Raw genomic sequence first — 18,717 nt, 5'->3', positions numbered from 1 at the left:
ATGAGGCGTTGAGGGGTTTATAACCCTCTTCAATCCGGCTGTGACATAGCCATGGAATGACCATGAATTAAACTTCCATGGCATCTCTCCCTTGTCGTGGTCAGGCAGATGGACAGCCGGGCTTGCGCTGTAATCGGTGAGGGAAAATCTCCGGTTCGTTGCTGAGCCACTTTTTGAGTTGGTTAACTCGAGGCGATTGCGCAGACATCAGACAAAGAAGAATAGGAAACATAGTGCAAGATATAGACTGGGATGAGTCATGTGAAAGACAATACAGCAGGGTAAGTAAAGTATAAGATCTCCATTGATGCCGTTTATATACATAGGATTCAGGAACAGTTTCTCCACGAGGTGTGACTCATGATCACCAGAATCAAAGCCCAACATACTCTTAGCCCTGAAATGCGAGATCTGTGCCCACTATGGGGTAGACACCTAGCGGTGAGGTGGACATTCCAAGCACCAGAAAAACAGTGGGTATCATTTGAAATTCAACAACTAAGCGTTTCATAAAACTGCAAGGGCCCATCAAAGGGGCGACATCTCTTTGGAATGTGAAGCGCAAATGTCAGAACGCCGGCTGCGGTGTGGAAAACAGTTGTTGTCTTGGCGTGGCCCTAGACACGTGGCGCAGGTCTAAGGTAGCGGTGAAAAGAAGCGCATGGTATTTTCAAATCCCACCGTCCGACTACCGAGGTCAGGCACTTGTAGAGACAAGAAGTGACGTGTAATCGGCCTCTCTGCGATCGCGAATTGTGAAACGCCGTCGAGGATCCATGCTGTTCGGGTACCAAGGTCGGGTTTCATGTTGATCGGCTGTCAAATAGTCGAATTCTGAAACAAGGCTGTTACCTGGCTATTGAACCTCCAATTATCGATGAATGTAAACTTGCGGCAGCTGACCAGAATGACCGCACGAATAAAAGTGAGGCTCGCACCGCGAGCGCGAAATCAAGCAACCTTTCGTCCAACATTTCCAATACCCCGTCCAACCACGCTGACAACGATGTCACCACGCTCATTTTCTCCGGCAGCCTCTCTAAGACCCCAGCCAGGTGCGCCAAATTTCGCTAAGTCTCTCGCCAGCTGGATTACACCTTCGTCAGCAATCACATCACGGCCAAGTTGAATCCGGCCAACATCCTCTGAGCCCATTGTCATAAGACCCAGCATGGTCGCTGCTGCTGCGGGAGCAATACAACCACCTTTCGAGATGGTTTCAAGCAGCTGATAAGCGCACTGCTTTCCAATATCCTCAGGAGCCTGGCCACCCGAAGGCGGGGATGCCACATCCGCAGAAAAGAGGCAACCAGTCGAGGACTCTGCAACAAGCGACAAACCGAATCCAAGACCGATCTTCTTCTTAGCCGAAGGATTGCTCTTCTCTGGGGCAGGAACCAGCGGGGCAGAGGACACATCAGAGAAAACGTAAGTATCCGGCACAAGTGGGTTGAGAACACCACGAGCGGTTTCGATCATTCTGGCGTTATTGGAAGCTGAGACACCGACGGCATAGGCCACACCACGAATCTTCTTTATTCTACCCGGGTTCATCAGATGAAGAGTTTTCGGGAGACGCACTTGGTGGCCGAAGACCAGCTGAACTTCTCCGCCGCCGCCCCTGCCGTTATGTCCAGGGTTAGATCTTCGTAGGATGCGGAGTTCGATGTTGTTGAATATTCCGAATTGATTGTAGAGCGGCAAGATCGCGGTTCGCACGCTGTCCACGGACATATCACCCGTTGGCGTAGATGAAGTGATCACACCAGGGCCAGTGAAGAGAACCTTTACAGGAGCCTTGGAGAATGGGGCTAAAAGACAGAGAGGCAAAAGGTAGTAGCTCACACCGCGATTACAACCTGCTGGGAGCTCATGTCTGATTACACCACCGCTGCCTGCTCCTGCACCACTTCCAGTGATAAGACCAGGTTTGTAGACAACAATTGTTCCAGTATAAGAGATTTCAAGTTGAGAACCATTGGTGACAGCCTCGAGAAGACGAAGAAAGGAAATCTCATGCGGAGCAAGACCAGGGTTGGTAGGAGAGGAAGGGCGGATCTGAGAGATATGCACCGTACGGCCAGTCAAGGTTGCAAAAACCAAGCGATACACAAAGTTCTTATGACCGGTAAAGCGGAGAGGGGGTTGTGAAGTTGCCATGATTACTTGATTGGAGAATCGCTGTATCTCCGTCGTGGGCCAGCAATGTCGCAATCAGAAGCTGTATACATTTGACCGACAAAAAAAAAAGTTGGATGGAGAAAATCTGCCGGGGAAATGATGTTCCGCCATGGTGTCCGGGCTTAAGCTGAACGCTTATCTCCGAGCGTGATTATCAATGTCGCATGATAACTATGCGTCTTCACCCCTCCGCCGATCTCTACGACTTTGAATTTTTGCGAGACGGTGTTTTAGACTGAGAAGGGTGCACAGTGCTAATATAATAACTGCTCAAAATGCTTCCCCCGGCTTTGAACATTCCCAAATGGTACTTTCTCAATCCGTGCTCTATCATCTATATTATTATCATTGCCCCTCCCCCGCAATGCGTCACAACATGCGACAAGATCTTATAGAAGCTACATAATTATGCCATGACTGAACTGACCATGTGTCTACAGGCTTGAAGCCAATTCGCACCTTCTACAACCCCCAGTAAACAACTACTGTGTCTACCACCCCTCCTCCCCGGCAACAGCCGGCTACACAGTGATGATCGTGGGCGGTCCCAACGCCCGCACGGACTACCACATTAATACAACCCCAGAGTTCTTCTACCAGTATCGAGGCTCAATGCTTCTCAGAACTGTCGACACTTCCGCTTCGCCCCCAGTGTTCCAAGACATTCCCATCCACGAGGGTTCACTGTTCCTGCTACCTGCCAACACGCCTCACTGTCCGGTGCGGTTCAAGGATACCGTGGGTGTTGTGATGGAGCAACCTAGAGCTGAAGGTGCGGTTGATATTCTGCGGTGGTACTGTAAGAGCTGTGGGGAGATTGTATGGGAGAAGCGTTTTGTGTGTACGGACCTGGGAACGCAGGTGAAAGAGGTTGTTGAAGAATTTGGCGCGGATCAGGAAAAACGGACGTGCAAGGCTTGCGGTACTGTTGCGGAAACGAAGTATAAGGAGGGGGAACTAGTACAGCCGCCCAGGTTCCTTGAGTAGTCGATGCTTGGAATGATTCCTAAAACAACTTGATAATTGATGTAATATGTAGAGTTTATGGAGTGTATATGATGATGATGATAACGATGATAATTGCCTATAAGATAGTGAGTGGGTGTCAGTAGCCGACTAAAAAAGAATATTAGAGGGCGTCAAAAAGCTGAAATGTTCAAACTGATCTACCTACAGTTCTTCGTTATTTAAGGTTACAGCAAGTTCTACCTCAAAAGCCAAAAGTACCTCAAAACAGAGACTACCCCAAGAATAGAATATATATACGCATGTTTTGGTTATCAGAACTGATAGTATTAAGAAATCATTCGAAGCTAATCAGAGTGCCAAACCGTCATTCCTAATCAAGTCAATGTTGAAAAGTAGATTGCTTCGAAATGCGCAAAGAATCAGCCACCCCGGCAAATAGAACATACAAATTAAGGTAGTAGGCGACAACAGCTCTGGGATGCAGACATCAAAGCTGAGAAAGATTTATTTCGAAGTCCTTGGACTGAACCTCTGAAGGCTGGAATCCGATTCGCCGTCCTATGCTAAGACCAATGGGTGGCAGGCGAGGTGGACATGCTGCCGTACTACACCACTTCGGAATGCGTCCAGAATCCCCTTGCCCTTGGTCAAGTTTTGCATTTCATTATTGTCTTTCGTTGGGAATAGCGGATCCCTTCAGAAAGGTATGAGCGAAACGGGTTTGGTTATATGGTAGAAGGGTATGTATCAATTACAGGTCAATGAAGGATTCCTGGAACCTGTCTATCCTAGTGATCCACAAGGACTGTTGAAAGAATTGTTAAACTCAAGCTCTTTATACCTCGACACTATCTGTTACATGTATGTGAAAGAATTTGAAGAGGCTTATATTTGTTTTCTAGAGGCCTTGGCGGTTTATATTGCGTATATAATCAAGTGACACTGATTACCTCAAAGTATATGTGTACCTAGGCCTGACTTACTAGTGGTGAAGTAGTTGAATCTCCTGCCCTAGATGGTGTGAGTCAATACAGACTCGACGTGGTTGATGCTCATTATTCTTTGTTGAGTGAGCAAAGCGCGATGGTGGTAACAAGTACGAGAAAGAAAAGGGACAGAGGCAAAATCCTGCATAGCATGTCTTGTGGAGACTACTAGAAACTTAAGCAAAAGAGAGCGAGGGGTGAACCTGTAAATGGAAGGGCAAGGGCATCACCCTGCCTAGAGTCTGATGAAGATGTATGTATAAGTCTAGATTAGGCTGAGACTGACCACGGGTAAGAGGAATGCCAGGGAACAGAATGTGAACAACGAATGGAAGTAAGAGTGGCCAGCTCTAAGGGGTTTCAGACACAAAAGGACAAAATGATTAAACATACCAGAACGAGTGACGCTTGCGAAGAAAATTCAATATGACCATAGAACATGCTGTTAAACAGATATGATCGGCGTACTCTGTAAGGTTCACACAAACTAAGCTGGTATATGGTAAAAGAGTCAGGATAGCAACTGAAAGGGCGGAGAAAACAAAAGACCCGGAATAATACAGTGTATAGCGCATCCAAGAAAAGAAAATGTGTCCAACCCATTATTAAAAATAAATCAGGAACGGACTCGCTAACCGATAAGAACGTCATCTCACATCATATTGCGAGGAGCGTATCAAGCCACAGAAAGAACTGATCCCTGGGTCATATACCTCGTACACCAACATTTCAACCAGCGAACCCCATTAATCATCAAATGGACAGTCGATGCTTTCATGGCCATCCCTTTCACAGAGTGCACACCACTTCGACTCATCAACGGCTCCACTCGCCTTGCCTGCCACGGGAGCCATGGAAGATGTCGTCGCGACCCCTTTCAGCCCTTCCAAAACGACATCTCGGCCGGTTTTCTGAGGAGTCGTGCTATCCTCATGATTGGATTGCGCAGACTCGGGAGCCGGTGACGTCTCTGGTGTGAACTTTTCATCAGTTGAGTCCTCTTGAGAGGGCTCCTTGGTATCAGTGTTGCTCTTGTTCTTTTGCTCAGCGCCAAACATATTCGTGCAGCTCAGGATATCGTGACCTCCGGTTTCACAAATCTCGCACCACAAAGAAGCGCCGTCATCAGAGCGGGCATCAGATTCATGCATAGTCTCTAGCCGCTGATGAGAAGATTCCGAAGTGCTGCGGAGTCGTCCGGGGTAAGCTTGATATTGGTCATCATGCTGTGATTGATCATGCCAGTCACCAGGGACCACGGTGCGGTCAGATAACCGATGGGCATGGTTGACGGTATGCTCACCGCCGATTTTTCCAATGGAGCTCGAAGATTTGTGGTAGGAGTGCGAGCCATTAGTGGCGGGGTTGCGAGGACGACTGTCACCATTCAGCTGTAACTGCTGAAGTTCATGCTCAAGTTCTTCGATACGGAAAGTCTTCCTTTCCGTCATACGTTCGAATTCCTCGACCCGCCGTTCCAAGTGAGCTACATGCTCTGAATCATATTCCAGTTGAGGAGCTCCGAGCTCATTCTGCTCAAGTGCATGCAAATCGGGGTCACCCCGACTTAAAGAATGGATAATAGCTTTCAGACCGCGGATCTCATCATCTTTCTGGTCGAGCTCTCTTGAATGCTGTTGCCCATCCCCGACCGCATGAGAAGAGCTTTCACGCTCCTTCTTCAGCTCAAGCTTCGTTCGTTCGACCTCGCCCCGTAAAAATTCGACTTCTGCTCGCGCCTCGGCTTCCCCACGGCGCGCGTCTTCCAGACCCTCCTCCAATTCCGAGACCAACTCTTCGAGCTGCTTTAGTTGCCTAGCAACGGCTTCAACATCTTCTCCTCGATCCTGCAGCTCTTTATTTTGCTGCATCAGTTCATCTAGGCGCTGTTCATATACCCGTTCAGTTTCGGCTGCAGCCACTTCCAAGGTATCCAAAGTGCTCCTGAAATCGGCCCGATGGAGGTCGAACTCCGTCGTCAGCTGAGCAATCTTCTCATTCTTCTCACGCAGCTGAGCGCGAATGGAAAGAGAATCTGACCCCTCAAACTCCTCTAGCATTCTGTGGAATTCGGCTAACGTGTTTGCCTGTTCATCCAACTGTCTGTCGCGGTCCAGGAGCTGCTTCTCCAGACTCCTAACCTGGTCTGTCAGCTCCTGCACCTCCGCAGCCATGGCTTTCCGCTGAATATCCGAGGACCTCGTAGATTGGATGTCATCGTCTACACTCAGGCGAGAGGGTGGTCGGCTGGTCGACGTGCGGGACGGCGCCTTGACTGGACTCCGTGGGCAGCCATTCGAACTCGCGGCTCTCGAGGCCCCAGACGGAGTGCGTAATCCAGTGAGACTCAATTTTGAGGGCGGCGGGCCCCGTGGGGATTCAGCTCGTGGAAGTGAAGGTCGCCTCACAGGACGGGGGGTTCGAACCGCGGGGCTCAGACCCGGGCCGACGGATTTGCTGAAGTTGATGGGCCGGGAGGGAGTCGGAGGGTTTACACTAGGAATACTGGGCGCTGATAAACGTTTCGTGACGTACTTGTTGTTGTTCATGGGCACGAAGATGCCCGATCCCGGGGTGGAGGTTGAGAAGTATTTCTTCCCTTCCACATCTCCACTGTTCTTCCCTCGTCTGGCATGCTCAGCTGCCAGTTCAATGCCAGCAAATTTCCCTGGTTTGCCAGCCACCCCTCCTAGATACTTTATAGTACCATACATACCCCCGGGAACGTTTACCAGGTCACCGACCTGGATGTCGTCGAGGGGCGCCATCAGGGTGTCGAGAAAATGATTGACCTTGACCGAGGGGACGAGGGAGTATTAAGCGGGATATTAAATCATTCGAGGTTTAAGAAAGGAACTCAGCGTAGAAAACAAGTCCGATATCGAAGGAAGGGATAAGCTGCGAAGACGGAGGTAACTGCGTGACTGATCATAGACCAGCAGTCATAATGTTGATAGTCTGAGCAAACTAGTAATTAGGAGGATCGGAGGATTTTCTGCGCTGGTTTCTTCCTGTTCTGGTCGGGCAGCGAGGAGACCACCGAAGAAAAAAGAATTGAGTCGATCGCCACACAGTTTCTCTCGAGTCAATGTTAAAACAAATTGTTTCAACTCATCCCCAGAATTGTCAACATGCATCCCAGGGGTTAGTTCCAATGATAATTGCAGCAAACATAAACAACCACACGAACGAACCATGGGTTCATGCTCCACCCATGTGTGAGTGTTTAGTGGCTTTACCGCCAGTTACTGTACAATACAGACAACAACCACCTGCTCGGGCAACAGGGTGCAGGGATCTTTGGCCCAGACCGCCTACTGTGTTCAGTTGCTCCCGATGATCCTCATATCCGATGAACGTGACTGGTAACATTGACGGTAGTTTGACTGTACTCCATCAACATGGAAAAGCCTTTGATCTCCCTGGTCAGACTGTTAGACTGCATTGTCTGGCCCAATTCAGGGCTAATATTGTCGTAATCTATCAATAAGTCTCAATTTAACCCCAATTAACGTGTTCAATGAAGTACTCTCTGGTCATATAATCATCTTTGACATAACATCAGCATGAATGAACCTTCATAGTACTAGATATATACAATGTCACAGCGTTTTTGGTGAGTGTTGATTGCAAGCTAATGAATAATTTGTGTACTGCTTGTTCTGTAGACGTAACGAGGTGTACTGGTTGCACGGGCTACTACAGCCGCCTCGGCCTTATTATTCATCATATCTTCCACCTCATCATTATCAGTTGGCTGATTTCTGGCTTACTCCCAACCACAGCAGTATACTTCCAAACAAGATCTACCACTCCATAAGTGGTATTCTCCTCAATTTGCGTTTCATTCCAAAACATACAATCTCCTGAATTTTCTTCCTTGCGGTTCGATTGCATACAGGCCTTCTCTCCCTTGCCGCACCTATTCTCTTCTCTTCATTTCCCTGTCTCCGCTCGCATTCAAACCATCGGCTGGCCTTGCGGAGGAACCGACTCAGCACCACGATAAACAGATCAAACCATACAGTGCGCATTGATTCGACAGTCTAGCTGGATGTTACGAGCGTGATCAATTGAAAATGGCGCAATATTTCTTCGACCTCCTGTATAACTTTACCGATTGCATGTGCTGCTTCCCCAGCACGCCGCAGCTCAAGATCAACAATCGCAGCTTTAAAATGCTCCGCCTTCTGGGTGAGGTAAGATATTAGAGTTCAAATAGTCTTAGTCTATCGGGTTCCTACTAATTCAATGTTAGGGTGGCTTCTCCTACGTGTACCTAGTTCAAGACAAAGCCACCTCGGAGCTGTTTGCGCTGAAAAAGATCCGATGCCCCTTTGGTCAGGAGTCGGTCTCTCAAGCACTGAAAGAGGTAGAGGCCTATAATCTGTTCGCATCACAATCCAATATCATCCATTCGATTGATCACTCTGTGTCCACCGAGTCAGGTTCGAAGTTCCGCGCCGATGGCGGAGAAGCCGGGTCGAAGACTGTTTATATCCTCCTGCCTTACTATCAACGAGGGAATCTACAGGATGCCATCAATGCCAACCTAGTCAACCAAACTCGATTTCCGGAGAAGCGATTGATGGTGCTGATGCTGGGCGTCGCCACTGCGCTCCGGGCCATGCATCAATATCGTGTCAAGAGCGGTGCCGGGCCTACTCGCAAGGCGAAGGCAGTAAGAAGGGAAGGCGAAGAGGTCGATACATCCATGCGCATGAGCAAGCCTAAGCGCCGAGCAACCCAGGTGGCAGATGACGAAGATTCCGAGAACGAACCATTGATGGATGATGAGGTCACAAGGAGTCAAGAAGGCGTGCAAGACGGAGGTTTGCGCCCATACGCACATAGAGATATCAAGCCTGGTAGACAACCCCCGGCCCCTATTGCCAACCCCGCGGGCTAAGCCACATAGCTAACAATACTAGGCAACATCATGATTGATGATGATGGACAAACACCAGTGCTGATGGATCTCGGTTCCCTCGCCCCCAGCCCCATTGCTATCACTTCGCGTTCACTTGCTTTGGCAGTCCAAGATACTGCTGCAGAACATAGTACGATGCCATACCGAGCACCAGAGCTTTTTGATGTGAAGACCGGCTCCATAATCGACACTAAAGTCGACATCTGGTCTTTGGGGTGTACTCTCTACGCTTGCTTGGTAGGCAAGAGCCCCTTTGAAGCACGTAGCGAGGAGACCGGTGGTAGCCTAAGTATGTGCGTCCTGGGTGGAGACTGGCGTTTCCCTGATGAGAAACCTGGTACCAGTAAGGGCAAGGGCAAAGCAGGCGATGAGTCTCGCAAAGATGCTACAACAACGATCAGTGCGCCTGTGAAGGATGTCGTTCGGAAGTGTTTGCAAGTCGAACCAGCAGATCGACCGGACATTGACGAATTGATCCAGATCCTGAAAGACGTCATTAAGGATTTGCCAGATGATGACGAGCTTGCTGGCAGCTCACGCTAAGACAGACTCCTGTTGTCATTGTACTGATCATATGCCGACTGCGCGTCACGTCTGATTTTTGTAGATTGTCTGTTGCGTTATCCGGTAGTCAGCGACCGGATTGTACAGTATGAGCCAAACTTGAACACAATGTCCGATCTCACTCAGCGCCAACCTCAGATCTTTGCGCGATACTTGTGGCTGGCTTTACAGGGACATGTTTTCGAATAGTTTTTGTATTTCAACGTTTGATACCATAATCGCATAAGCTGCAGGCTGGCCTTTTGCAGATCTCCGCACGATACGTTTGTGTTTGTTATATTCCACTAGAGTTAGGTTCGTTTCTGATGTATCTGGACTAGTAGTCCGAACATATATTCACCTACTCATCTCTGTAGAACTTGAAGGCCCTAAGACTCGAGGCTTAGTATTAACCTATTTAGTGAGCTCAATGGGAAGGGGTACCGAGAACGTAATAGAACGCCTCCTGTCTTACTTCTATATATATAAATAGAACTAAGTTATCTAAGCTTAGCACAACCTCAGCTCTGCGATAGGCAGCATCTAACAATTAGTGAATAGACATTACGGTTTGGTCGGCGATAGTTAACTTCTTGTGGCGTTTAAGGTGAGCGTTCCCGAAATTTGGGACGAGTTAGACCCGTCACCAGGCGTTCTGATTGATTGATTAATATGAAAATGGGGATCTCATCACCGCTTAGTCACGGAGAGATCGTCGTTAACTAAACTTTTCTGCAGTTTCGAATTTCGATGAAATGTCTCGATTCTGTCATCCTCTCTCGGGCCTTGTCGGGGTTTCGGCCACGGAGAGAAAAATTCCCGACGTATTATAGATCAATCCCCTATAGAAAATGCTTTAAAACAAAAAGATTTGCCTTTTGGGTCCCCCCAACACCCCTTACACTATCTTTAATGAAGTTTCTGTCTCTGTTATCTTTAGTCAGCGGCAGTCGGACTTCCTTCTCGCATCCCCCGTTGTGGTCCCGCCTCTCAAATTGACGACGTTGATCGATCGGAGTCTCTTCACACTACTGCTGCTAGTCTCTGTGGAGGCTGACTATCCATGTATCCGTCTCCAACATCCGCCGAGAGGTCGGAGGATGAAACCCGACAGCCTAGGAAGCGCACAGCGAGAGCCTGTGACGCATGCTATAAACGCAAGGTATCACTGCAGTGTCCCTGGCTGTGGGCATAATGCTTATCCATGCATAGATCAAGTGCGACGCAGCTGTGCCACAGTGTAACTGGTGTAGTCACCACAATATCCCATGTACATTTGAGCGAGTCATACATAAAAGACGCAAAGATAAGACAAATGCAAATACGTATGCCATAGGAAAAACCAAACCACCATTTCCCACAAAGACACTAACTTACCACCCTATCTTACAGTCAACAAAAAACTACTGGCCTGGCCGAGCGCATCGACCGGATAGAGAAACTCCTAACAGATAGCCTGTTCAGAGAGCCCAGTTTGTCTGCCTGATCTTCAAATGCACACATCGTAGGACTGACAATCTCCCTTCTAGCGCCCAATGTGTCTCCTAGCTCTTCTGGACCGAGTGGGTTCGGGATAAGGTTGCCTGTACCGTTGCACGGCCAATCGCCCCTACCGTCTTCGGTGCCACTCCATTTCGCAGGACGAGAGATGAGCGTTGTGAGCCAGCTCACAGGCATCCCGTTCTTGTTACCCGAGGGCCAGGAATGGGTTCAATCGCGAACTGGGCAAAAGTTGGACGTCGAAAAGCTAAGTCCTACTAGGCCTCCATGGGAGAAACAACGTGCATTGAATACATGTGCAATGTACAGCGATTTGCAGACGGGAGCTATATTTGATCTTCCGGATAGAACCGTCGTGGAGCTTCATCTTGAAAGATATCGGTTATCCCTTATTCAGAGCATATTTCCCATTGTGGACAAAGAGCTATTCCAGGAGACCATTGATGCCGTCTATCAGCAGCCTCAGCCCGATTCTTGCTACGTAGAGTCAAGTTTAAGAGCGTGCATCTTTGCTTTTTTGGCATTCTCGTCTCTTATCATGGAACCCTGTCATGAAGGGATAGCACCTCAACCCCCACCTGTTGATGGCGAGAAATACTTTATGAAAGCACATCTTCTGATACCCCAGATTCTGCAAGGGACTCCAACACTGGATGGTGTCCAGGCAATTGCATCACTGGTAAGCTTCGGAATGATACTGTCCCTCCTACATCTCTTCCTCGCCCCGACTTGGATTGGCAAGCATAAGCCATTTCATCATGAGTCGTACATCTGATCGGCATCGTTCACTACTACTTATATTTGACCACTGATATGAGTCTTTGAACCAGGCCTTGTACGAGCTATTCACCGGTAGCCTGCAATCTGCAAACTACTTCGGCACTCTTGTAGCACGCATGCTATTCATGCTAGGTGCTCATACTTCCCTTCCAGACGAAACTGAATACCCAAAAACAACTGCCGGAGACCATCGCTCTCGAGTACAACGGCAACTCAGAATTATCTTCTGGCTTTGCTTCACCGTTGAGAAAGATGTCTGCATTCGGATTGGGCAACCCCAGATGTTCACAGACGAAAACTGCGATCTAACCTTGCCAACCGGCTACGTCGAACAATTGTACGAAGACATCAAGGTACACCATTTCGCCAAGGAAATACCAAGGACCGAAATAACAGGATATCCGCTCTTTCCTGTCGACCTTCGCCTGAGTATCATCAAGTCACGCGCCTACAGCACACTCTACTCATTCAAGGCTCTCAAGAAAACCGACGCTGAGATTCTAAAAGACATCCGCGAGCTCGACGACGAGCTGGAGCGCTGGCGAATGTCCATCCCTCTCGAATGGCGACCAACCTTGTCCTTCTCCCACGAAACCCCCGACCCAAACGTCAGCATGCACTCCGTCATGCTGCGCCTAAACTACCACCTCTGCATGACAATCATCCACCAGGCCAGCAGCCGCTGCAAATCCTGGGCCAAGGGCCAAGGCGGCGTGATGGACGGCGTGAGTTCCAGCCTCGCGCTCTCCGTCGAAGCCAGTCGTTCGACCCTCCTCTACATCGAAGCCGCGGAGCATGTCCTCGTCGACGGAATTTTCTGGTAAGCCTCACAAGATCTACCTACCTACATCCACAATCCAATCCCAAGCTAACATACCACCACCCAGGACCCTAATCTTCTACCCCATGTCCGCCCTCCTCGCAATCTTCTGCAACATCCTCCAGAACCCATCCGACCCGCAGGCCACAAAGGACGTGCGCCTCCTTCGAACAGCAACGGGTATGATGGAGCGATTATTCTCGCGACAGCCCTTCGCAGTCGCGGAGATCGTGCATATCAAGCTCGTGGCCGACTTCGTCTCCGAGTTGTATAGACTTGCTACTTGTGCTATTGAAAAAGCGTGGAATGAGCGTTCTCGTTAGATTTGGCTTAGGTCGCGGTGTTCTTGGGGTATTCTTTAGGGAATGGACTGGTTATGGGGTGTGAAGTTATGGTAGGTACGGTATATATGGGTGTTCAAGTCTTGGGTCAGGGGTATTCTATGCTTGTCTTTTTTTTTTTCGGGAGACCGATGGTATATGCCTAGCGGGTTTGGAAAATGATGGTACCGTGTGGTTATATTTTGGTTTTGCTGTTTTGGTACTCCGTACTGTGACTAATTTTCTCGGGACTTCTCGACTGAGTGGATTACTCCCAGATTCATCTTGTGGGATACAACTATTACAACATAGTGCTTATGTTACAGGCTTAGACTATGAAGAATGATCAAGATTGTATAATGTAAATTGCAGATATTATATTCATGACTACCAATGACTTTGTAATCGTTGGAGAAACCTATTTGAAAACAGTCAGCAAAAGGTTCACGTCATCGACAATGTTTTGCAAAGAAAATTTTCAAAATCAAGCCTTGTAGCTCGAATTCTCAGATATTATATGCACAGATATAATCAAAAAGCACTTTTGTGTGCTCTCAGATGGGGTTGAAACAAAGAATAATTGGCATAATCATCATAGTAGCGAAGGTAAAAACAACAGTACAAACTTACCAAGCTTGTTACAAGTTGCAAGGAGTAGTTGTTTGTCGAAAATGCCAAATAGACACTCAAAACAGTCCAATTCTTCAGACATCATCAAGCCAAGCAGACAAGATTATTCTGGTCATGTCGAGGTGTGGATGAAGGTCAACATGAAAATAGTTGTCACGAGAAAATTTGGTGGGATTTTAAATGCACGTAATTAGCGCCGCACGTGACCATTTCGGATCAACCATGCTCCGCTATGTACAGTGGATATGGATGGAGCTCAAGCAAGGATGCCGAAAACAGATGCTCGAAGGCTCACATTAGATGATTGTTGGGGGCTGCGCATGTTGCACTGTAGGACAAACTGCCACATTCCGGCACTGCGGACTGCCCGCTCGAGGAACTGATCACTGTTGCGAAAGAAACGGCGTATTGGACTGTTGACTCAAGCTATGCATTCCTTGCTGCTACTTCTGTGGGTTTCAGAGCGTAGACGATGTAGTCAACGCTACCACAATAGACTTGTTATGCACGAAGGGCATGGTATCGGACGACTGAGAAGCTGGGAACTAGGTGCTTCATATTGACCAAAAGTTCAGCCTCAATTGTTTTCATCCAAGAGTTCCCAGACCAAGCGCGTATCTTCAATTGCTTTTTCTTCTGAGACATTGGGTTTCTTCGTGTCATTATCAGGAGCCTCGATGGGTGCTGCGTCCACGTCAACCCCGTCCTTCTTCAGTTGTTCGAGGGCCCCAGTAATTTCCTCCTTTAATTTGTCCATTTGCTGAATCTCCTCCCTGGTGCGACTCAGCTGTTCCTCCATCATCAGAATGAGAGATTCCCGCGCTTGGTGAGGTCGATACAGGTTCAGAAGATGATGCGCGTTGATGAACAAATTGCGCAAGTCCTCCACTTTGGATTCGAACTGCTCAGGGGCTACTGAAAGAATGCCCACGAATTCCAGGAAGTTTAGAAGCAACGATTTGCTGATCTTGAGGAGATAATACGCGTGATTCAGTGGCTGGGAAGGCTCTGAGGGCTGTTCCCGGTCGGCGTCACCTGTCGGCGGGGAAGGATAAAGCTGTGTAATGCCTTGATCTTGGAGGGAAGGGAGAGCCGTGGAGAGCTGTAATTGCTTGTAAGCTAGGATCCACAGTGACAGACACGAGCAATCAATACACGTACGCTTTGTAGTTCTCCGAATACACTGTAATGGCCTGATTTGGGTATCTCTGGCGGAACGAGAAAATGAAGCTCTGGTGGTACGTCGAGAGCCCGCAATTCAGTTGGCGTCCACTTCTTCTTCTGCGGTTTTCCGTCCTCGCCTTTGGATGCATTTTTCTTGATCTCGTCTAGCTTTTTGAGATTATCCGGCGTGAAGTGTTTCCACAAAGGAGGCGGCGGAGCGAAAGCTGTGAGAGGTCGTTGCTGTCCGGCGTCGGCCATTATTTTTGCTTTCTGTAATGATACTCCAGAATAATGTCTGAATGCGCGATAAGGCGACTCAAAGACGGGAAGATGGGAGGTTGTGACGAGGTAGTTTGGCTGTGATGGTAAAGTGTCTGGGAATGCGATGCGGAGATACCGCGGGAGTAGCGGTGGTCCGTGCGTCTAAAGGCGGCAGTGGTCTCGCATGATTGTCGCAAGCGTTTCGAATTCCTATCCTAATTGTCTCACAGAGACTGTCATGTCTTTGAACCTGAGCATCAATTGACACCATAGAGATGCCTCGTAGTGGCTTATCCGCTGCATCGTTTTCTCACCCAGCGCAATCCGGTGTAGCCGGCGCTGTCGCTCGTTTCTATCAGCGATCGTTTCCAGCGGTTGACTATCTGGCACTAGGATGCATTGTAGGAGGTTGGATCTTGGTTGGTGCCTTCTTTTTCTGATTTACTGGCCTCAGTCTGCTAATATACTCGCATGTAGATCCAGCTGTTTGTGACCCCATTTCATCGTCTGTTTTCGCTCGACAATAAGGCCATCCAATATCCCTTCGCTGTAGTGGAAAGAGTTCCCGTTGGTGAGCGTCTTTCATACCGAGACGTTGCGCTCTAAGCACTGACATTATACTGCAGTATGGTCCATAATATACGCTGGCGTCATTCCGTTCGTAATAGTGCTCTTGTGGGCTGCTACATTCCGACCGAAGCCTTACAAAGTCCAAGTAACTATACTTGGTTTCCTGGTCGCATTAATGTTGACTTCGCTGCTCACGGATATAATCAAGAATGCTGTGGGACGACCTCGCCCTGACTTAATTTCACGCTGCATTCCGAAGAGGGGTACCCCCGAAAACAAGCTCGTTGCCTGGACTGTATGTACCCAGACGAGTCAACATGTTCTCCAGGAAGGATGGAGAAGTTTTCCGAGCGGCCACAGCAGCTTTTCATTTAGCGGGCTGGGATATCTGTCCTTGTTAGTTCTCACCCTCAAATCGGCTTCTCAACATAACAAATCTCTAACGGGTGTTTTGTACCAGCTTCCTGTCCGGCCAAATGCATGTATTTCGACCAAGGACCGATCTTTGCCGCTGCCTTGTGGCTCTTGTGCCTTTTCTCTGCGCATTGATGATTGCGATTTCTCGTCTCGATGATTATAGACATGATGTATATGATGTCACATGTGGTTCTATCTTAGGGACTGTGGTTTCCTACTTTTCGTACCGTCGCTACTATCCCTCTCTTCGGTCCGTTATCTGCGACATGCCCTACGACAAAGCTGGAATGGCCGGCGAAGAGGGATTTCACAAGCTGCCCAGTGACGAGGAACAACAGGTGCAGAGACCTGGGGTTCCGTCCCATCAGTGGGGAGCTGAGGATGAAGTTTACCAACTTAGTGAAACTTCATCTTCGCCACGTCGGGTGTAGAGTGCTTTTTTTCTTTCTGTTAGATTAATGATACCCTTTTAGTTGTGTGTCGGATTCCGTGTTGTTATCCAAACCAGTGTATATGAATAGTAAGGAAAACCATCGCTGTGCCCGAGAGCTACGAATAGAACGTGACTTAACAAGTAGGTGGATTATCATTAGTTATCTATACATATAGTGGTTCCTCTACAGCTTCGCAGTATCCTTGTTCTGCACGTTAGTCCATTCCTTGACATCATGGAAGTCCATGACACGGTTAGGCCCTCCAAAGCGCCCCAGAGTGTCCCTCCACTTTCTGTCAACAGCAATGTCTGGACTCCACCTCGTAAGCTTGTGAACTTTCTCTGGGACTTTGTCTTCAATGGCGTCAACAATGAGGTTGCCGATTGAGGGGAGATATTTGAAACCTGGACGAGGGCTAATTAGCAACTATAAACAGAAGGTAATCGAGTGCATATACTCACCCCTTCCGGAAGCACCGCATCCCAAAACAAGAGACGGGTGTTCAGGGTGGCGGTCAATGATGAATTCACGGTTTGCGGTGTCCGCACACCAGCAAACGCGGGCGAAGCTAAATGGGCGATCGGCTAATTGAGGCATGGTCTCCGATAGTAAAGCTCTGACTCTAGCTTCAGACTCCTTGGGGATCTGGGTCTTCTCAAAGGGCAAACTCGTCAAGTGGCCATCCGCAGATTTAACCATGTTAGTGTATCCCGGATGTTCGTCGCAGATCTTGATCTCCCCGCGCTCCTCATCAGGCTCGAAGAAAAATCCTTTCTCAATGTTGAAAATCACCGGCAAGTTTTTGTAGAGCGCGCGTTCCTCAGGTTTGAGCCGGATATGGGCGAGTGTCCATGCCGTTGGGCGGAGCTGGTCCTTAAAATCCAAGAACTGCGCAGCATTTGCGCCAGCGCAGAGAACTGTTTGCTCCGCGCGCCAGATCTTTCCGTCGGCGGTGACTGCGCCCTTGACGTCGTTGTTCTCGAAGATAAGGGTGATGACTCTTCCTTGGGTGCCTGTTACGAATTTAACACCAAGTTTCTCTGCTTCGCGTATAGCGGCCACGAGGGCATTTCGGGCGTGCGCCCAGCCAGCGTTCGAACGAATGTGGTAGCCTCTCCACCCCGGGAAGTTTCCTTTCAGCACAGCGGGGGCCAGTTGGCGGAAGTGCTCCGGCTTCGTGACTTCGGAAACATCAGGTTCCTCTTCCGGCCTTACTCGGATTCCGAGGCGATCCAGACCGGCGCTGCTGCAAGCAGACATTACAACGCCAGTGTCGTGGTAGTATGGCTTGAACAAAGGGTCGGTTGTCCAGCCTTTGAATGCCTCCTCGGCGAGAATTTCGTTAACTTCAATCTCATCCTTTTTGTTGCTGTATTGCCCCGAGGAGATGATCTTGTTCACGTCATTTCCAGCTGAAATTGCTGAGGGCACTGTGTAAGGGTCTAGGACGGTGACATTGGTGTATCCTCTGCGACCAAGGTGAAGGGCAGTTGAAGCGCCCCAAGTGCCTGCGCCGATGATCAGGATTGAGGAAGATTTGGTGACAGTCATAGTGTTCCTGTGCTGTGTTGCAATTGTGTATGTTCAAGTCAAGAATTAGACAAAAAAAAAAAGGAGACCGGGCAGCAGTACTGCCGTAATTAAGATGGTCCCGAAATGGTCCAATTTGATGTGGGAGAAAGTTCGTGGGGAATGTCAGCCTTCATCCTTTATACCACCGGCAAAAGTGCCCGACGTATGAATCATACGAGATGTTGCAATCTGTTGGATCGATGGGGTGGAAGGTCCACGCGATTTGAACTTGTTGGAGCAAGCTATCGTGCTGATTGACCGCCATCGATTAAAAGTAGTCATTATCCAATAGGACTGGATAAGAAATTTCCCCGCGTGCACTGTCCACCCACACGATAAGCGGTTTCAGAATCAACGATGCGCTGGGTCCAAATGAGGCGATCCACGGCTCTCTCGTATACTTGTTATAATCAGTCTGTACCTTCCTTATGTTTGACCGGCGTCGGCCAGGATCGGAGCTACACCGAGCAATGTCTCCACTGGGAATTATCAGCTGGTCCAGTCCTCGTATCGTTTCGGATTATCGGATACTGGTAGAGCGTTAAGCCTGGTAAGTTACTTACCTTAGCACCGGGAATGGTGTTCGATAGCGCTAAACCTTAGGGGTGGCTGCCCGCCTTGGCTAGTCTTCATCAGGATA

At 48.8% G+C, this 18,717-nt stretch overlaps 8 protein-coding genes across 8 annotated transcripts; 4 read left to right on the top strand and 4 right to left on the bottom strand.

Moving 5' to 3' along the window:
* Positions 1-951: 951 nt before the first annotated feature.
* Positions 952-2,160, bottom strand: AO090023000315 (RNA 3'-terminal phosphate cyclase-like protein; the record flags this gene model as incomplete). Its single annotated transcript, XM_001820827.3, has 1 exon — positions 952-2,160. The coding sequence occupies one exon, from the start codon at positions 2,158-2,160 to the stop codon at positions 952-954; it is 1,209 nt and encodes a 402-aa protein (XP_001820879.1).
* Positions 2,161-2,456: 296 nt separating this feature from the next.
* On the top strand, positions 2,457-3,168 carry AO090023000314 (3-hydroxyanthranilate 3,4-dioxygenase; the record flags this gene model as incomplete). Its single annotated transcript, XM_001820826.3, has 2 exons — positions 2,457-2,488; positions 2,622-3,168. The coding sequence occupies 2 exons, from the start codon at positions 2,457-2,459 to the stop codon at positions 3,166-3,168; spliced, it is 579 nt and encodes a 192-aa protein (XP_001820878.1).
* A 1,714-nt stretch (positions 3,169-4,882) lies between these two features.
* On the bottom strand, positions 4,883-6,904 carry AO090023000313 (CAP-Gly domain containing linker protein BIK1; the record flags this gene model as incomplete). The annotated part of the gene is made up of 1 exon (XM_023235534.1): positions 4,883-6,904. The coding sequence occupies one exon, from the start codon at positions 6,902-6,904 to the stop codon at positions 4,883-4,885; it is 2,022 nt and encodes a 673-aa protein (XP_023090547.1).
* Positions 6,905-8,215: 1,311 nt separating this feature from the next.
* AO090023000312 (putative serine/threonine protein kinase ENV7) lies at positions 8,216-9,609 on the top strand (the record flags this gene model as incomplete). The annotated part of the gene is made up of 3 exons (XM_001820824.3): positions 8,216-8,335; positions 8,395-9,004; positions 9,068-9,609. 3 exons carry the CDS (start codon positions 8,216-8,218, stop codon positions 9,607-9,609), a joined length of 1,272 nt encoding a protein of 423 aa, XP_001820876.1.
* A 1,648-nt stretch (positions 9,610-11,257) lies between these two features.
* AO090023000310 (putative C6 transcription factor) lies at positions 11,258-13,032 on the top strand (the record flags this gene model as incomplete). Its single annotated transcript, XM_023235532.1, has 3 exons — positions 11,258-11,788; positions 11,928-12,709; positions 12,777-13,032. 3 exons carry the CDS (start codon positions 11,258-11,260, stop codon positions 13,030-13,032), a joined length of 1,569 nt encoding a protein of 522 aa, XP_023090546.1.
* A 1,204-nt stretch (positions 13,033-14,236) lies between these two features.
* med7 (mediator complex subunit MED7) lies at positions 14,237-15,081 on the bottom strand (the record flags this gene model as incomplete). The annotated part of the gene is made up of 2 exons (XM_001820822.1): positions 14,237-14,761; positions 14,821-15,081. The coding sequence occupies 2 exons, from the start codon at positions 15,079-15,081 to the stop codon at positions 14,237-14,239; spliced, it is 786 nt and encodes a 261-aa protein (XP_001820874.1).
* A 278-nt stretch (positions 15,082-15,359) lies between these two features.
* On the top strand, positions 15,360-16,502 carry AO090023000308 (phosphatase PAP2 family protein; the record flags this gene model as incomplete). Its single annotated transcript, XM_023235531.1, has 5 exons — positions 15,360-15,503; positions 15,562-15,655; positions 15,711-15,949; positions 15,983-16,050; positions 16,115-16,502. 5 exons carry the CDS (start codon positions 15,360-15,362, stop codon positions 16,500-16,502), a joined length of 933 nt encoding a protein of 310 aa, XP_023090545.1.
* Positions 16,503-16,688: 186 nt separating this feature from the next.
* Positions 16,689-18,056, bottom strand: AO090023000307 (NAD(P)/FAD-dependent oxidoreductase; the record flags this gene model as incomplete). The annotated part of the gene is made up of 2 exons (XM_001820820.1): positions 16,689-16,909; positions 16,967-18,056. The coding sequence occupies 2 exons, from the start codon at positions 18,054-18,056 to the stop codon at positions 16,689-16,691; spliced, it is 1,311 nt and encodes a 436-aa protein (XP_001820872.1).
* Positions 18,057-18,717: the final 661 nt, after the last annotated feature.

Source organism: Aspergillus oryzae, chromosome 3, assembly GCF_000184455.2.
Source record: "Aspergillus oryzae RIB40 DNA, chromosome 3".
NCBI lineage: Eukaryota > Fungi > Ascomycota > Eurotiomycetes > Eurotiales > Aspergillaceae > Aspergillus > Aspergillus oryzae.
Note: the sequence above shows the minus strand (reverse complement) of the source record. Positions and strands in the feature narration are given on the sequence as shown.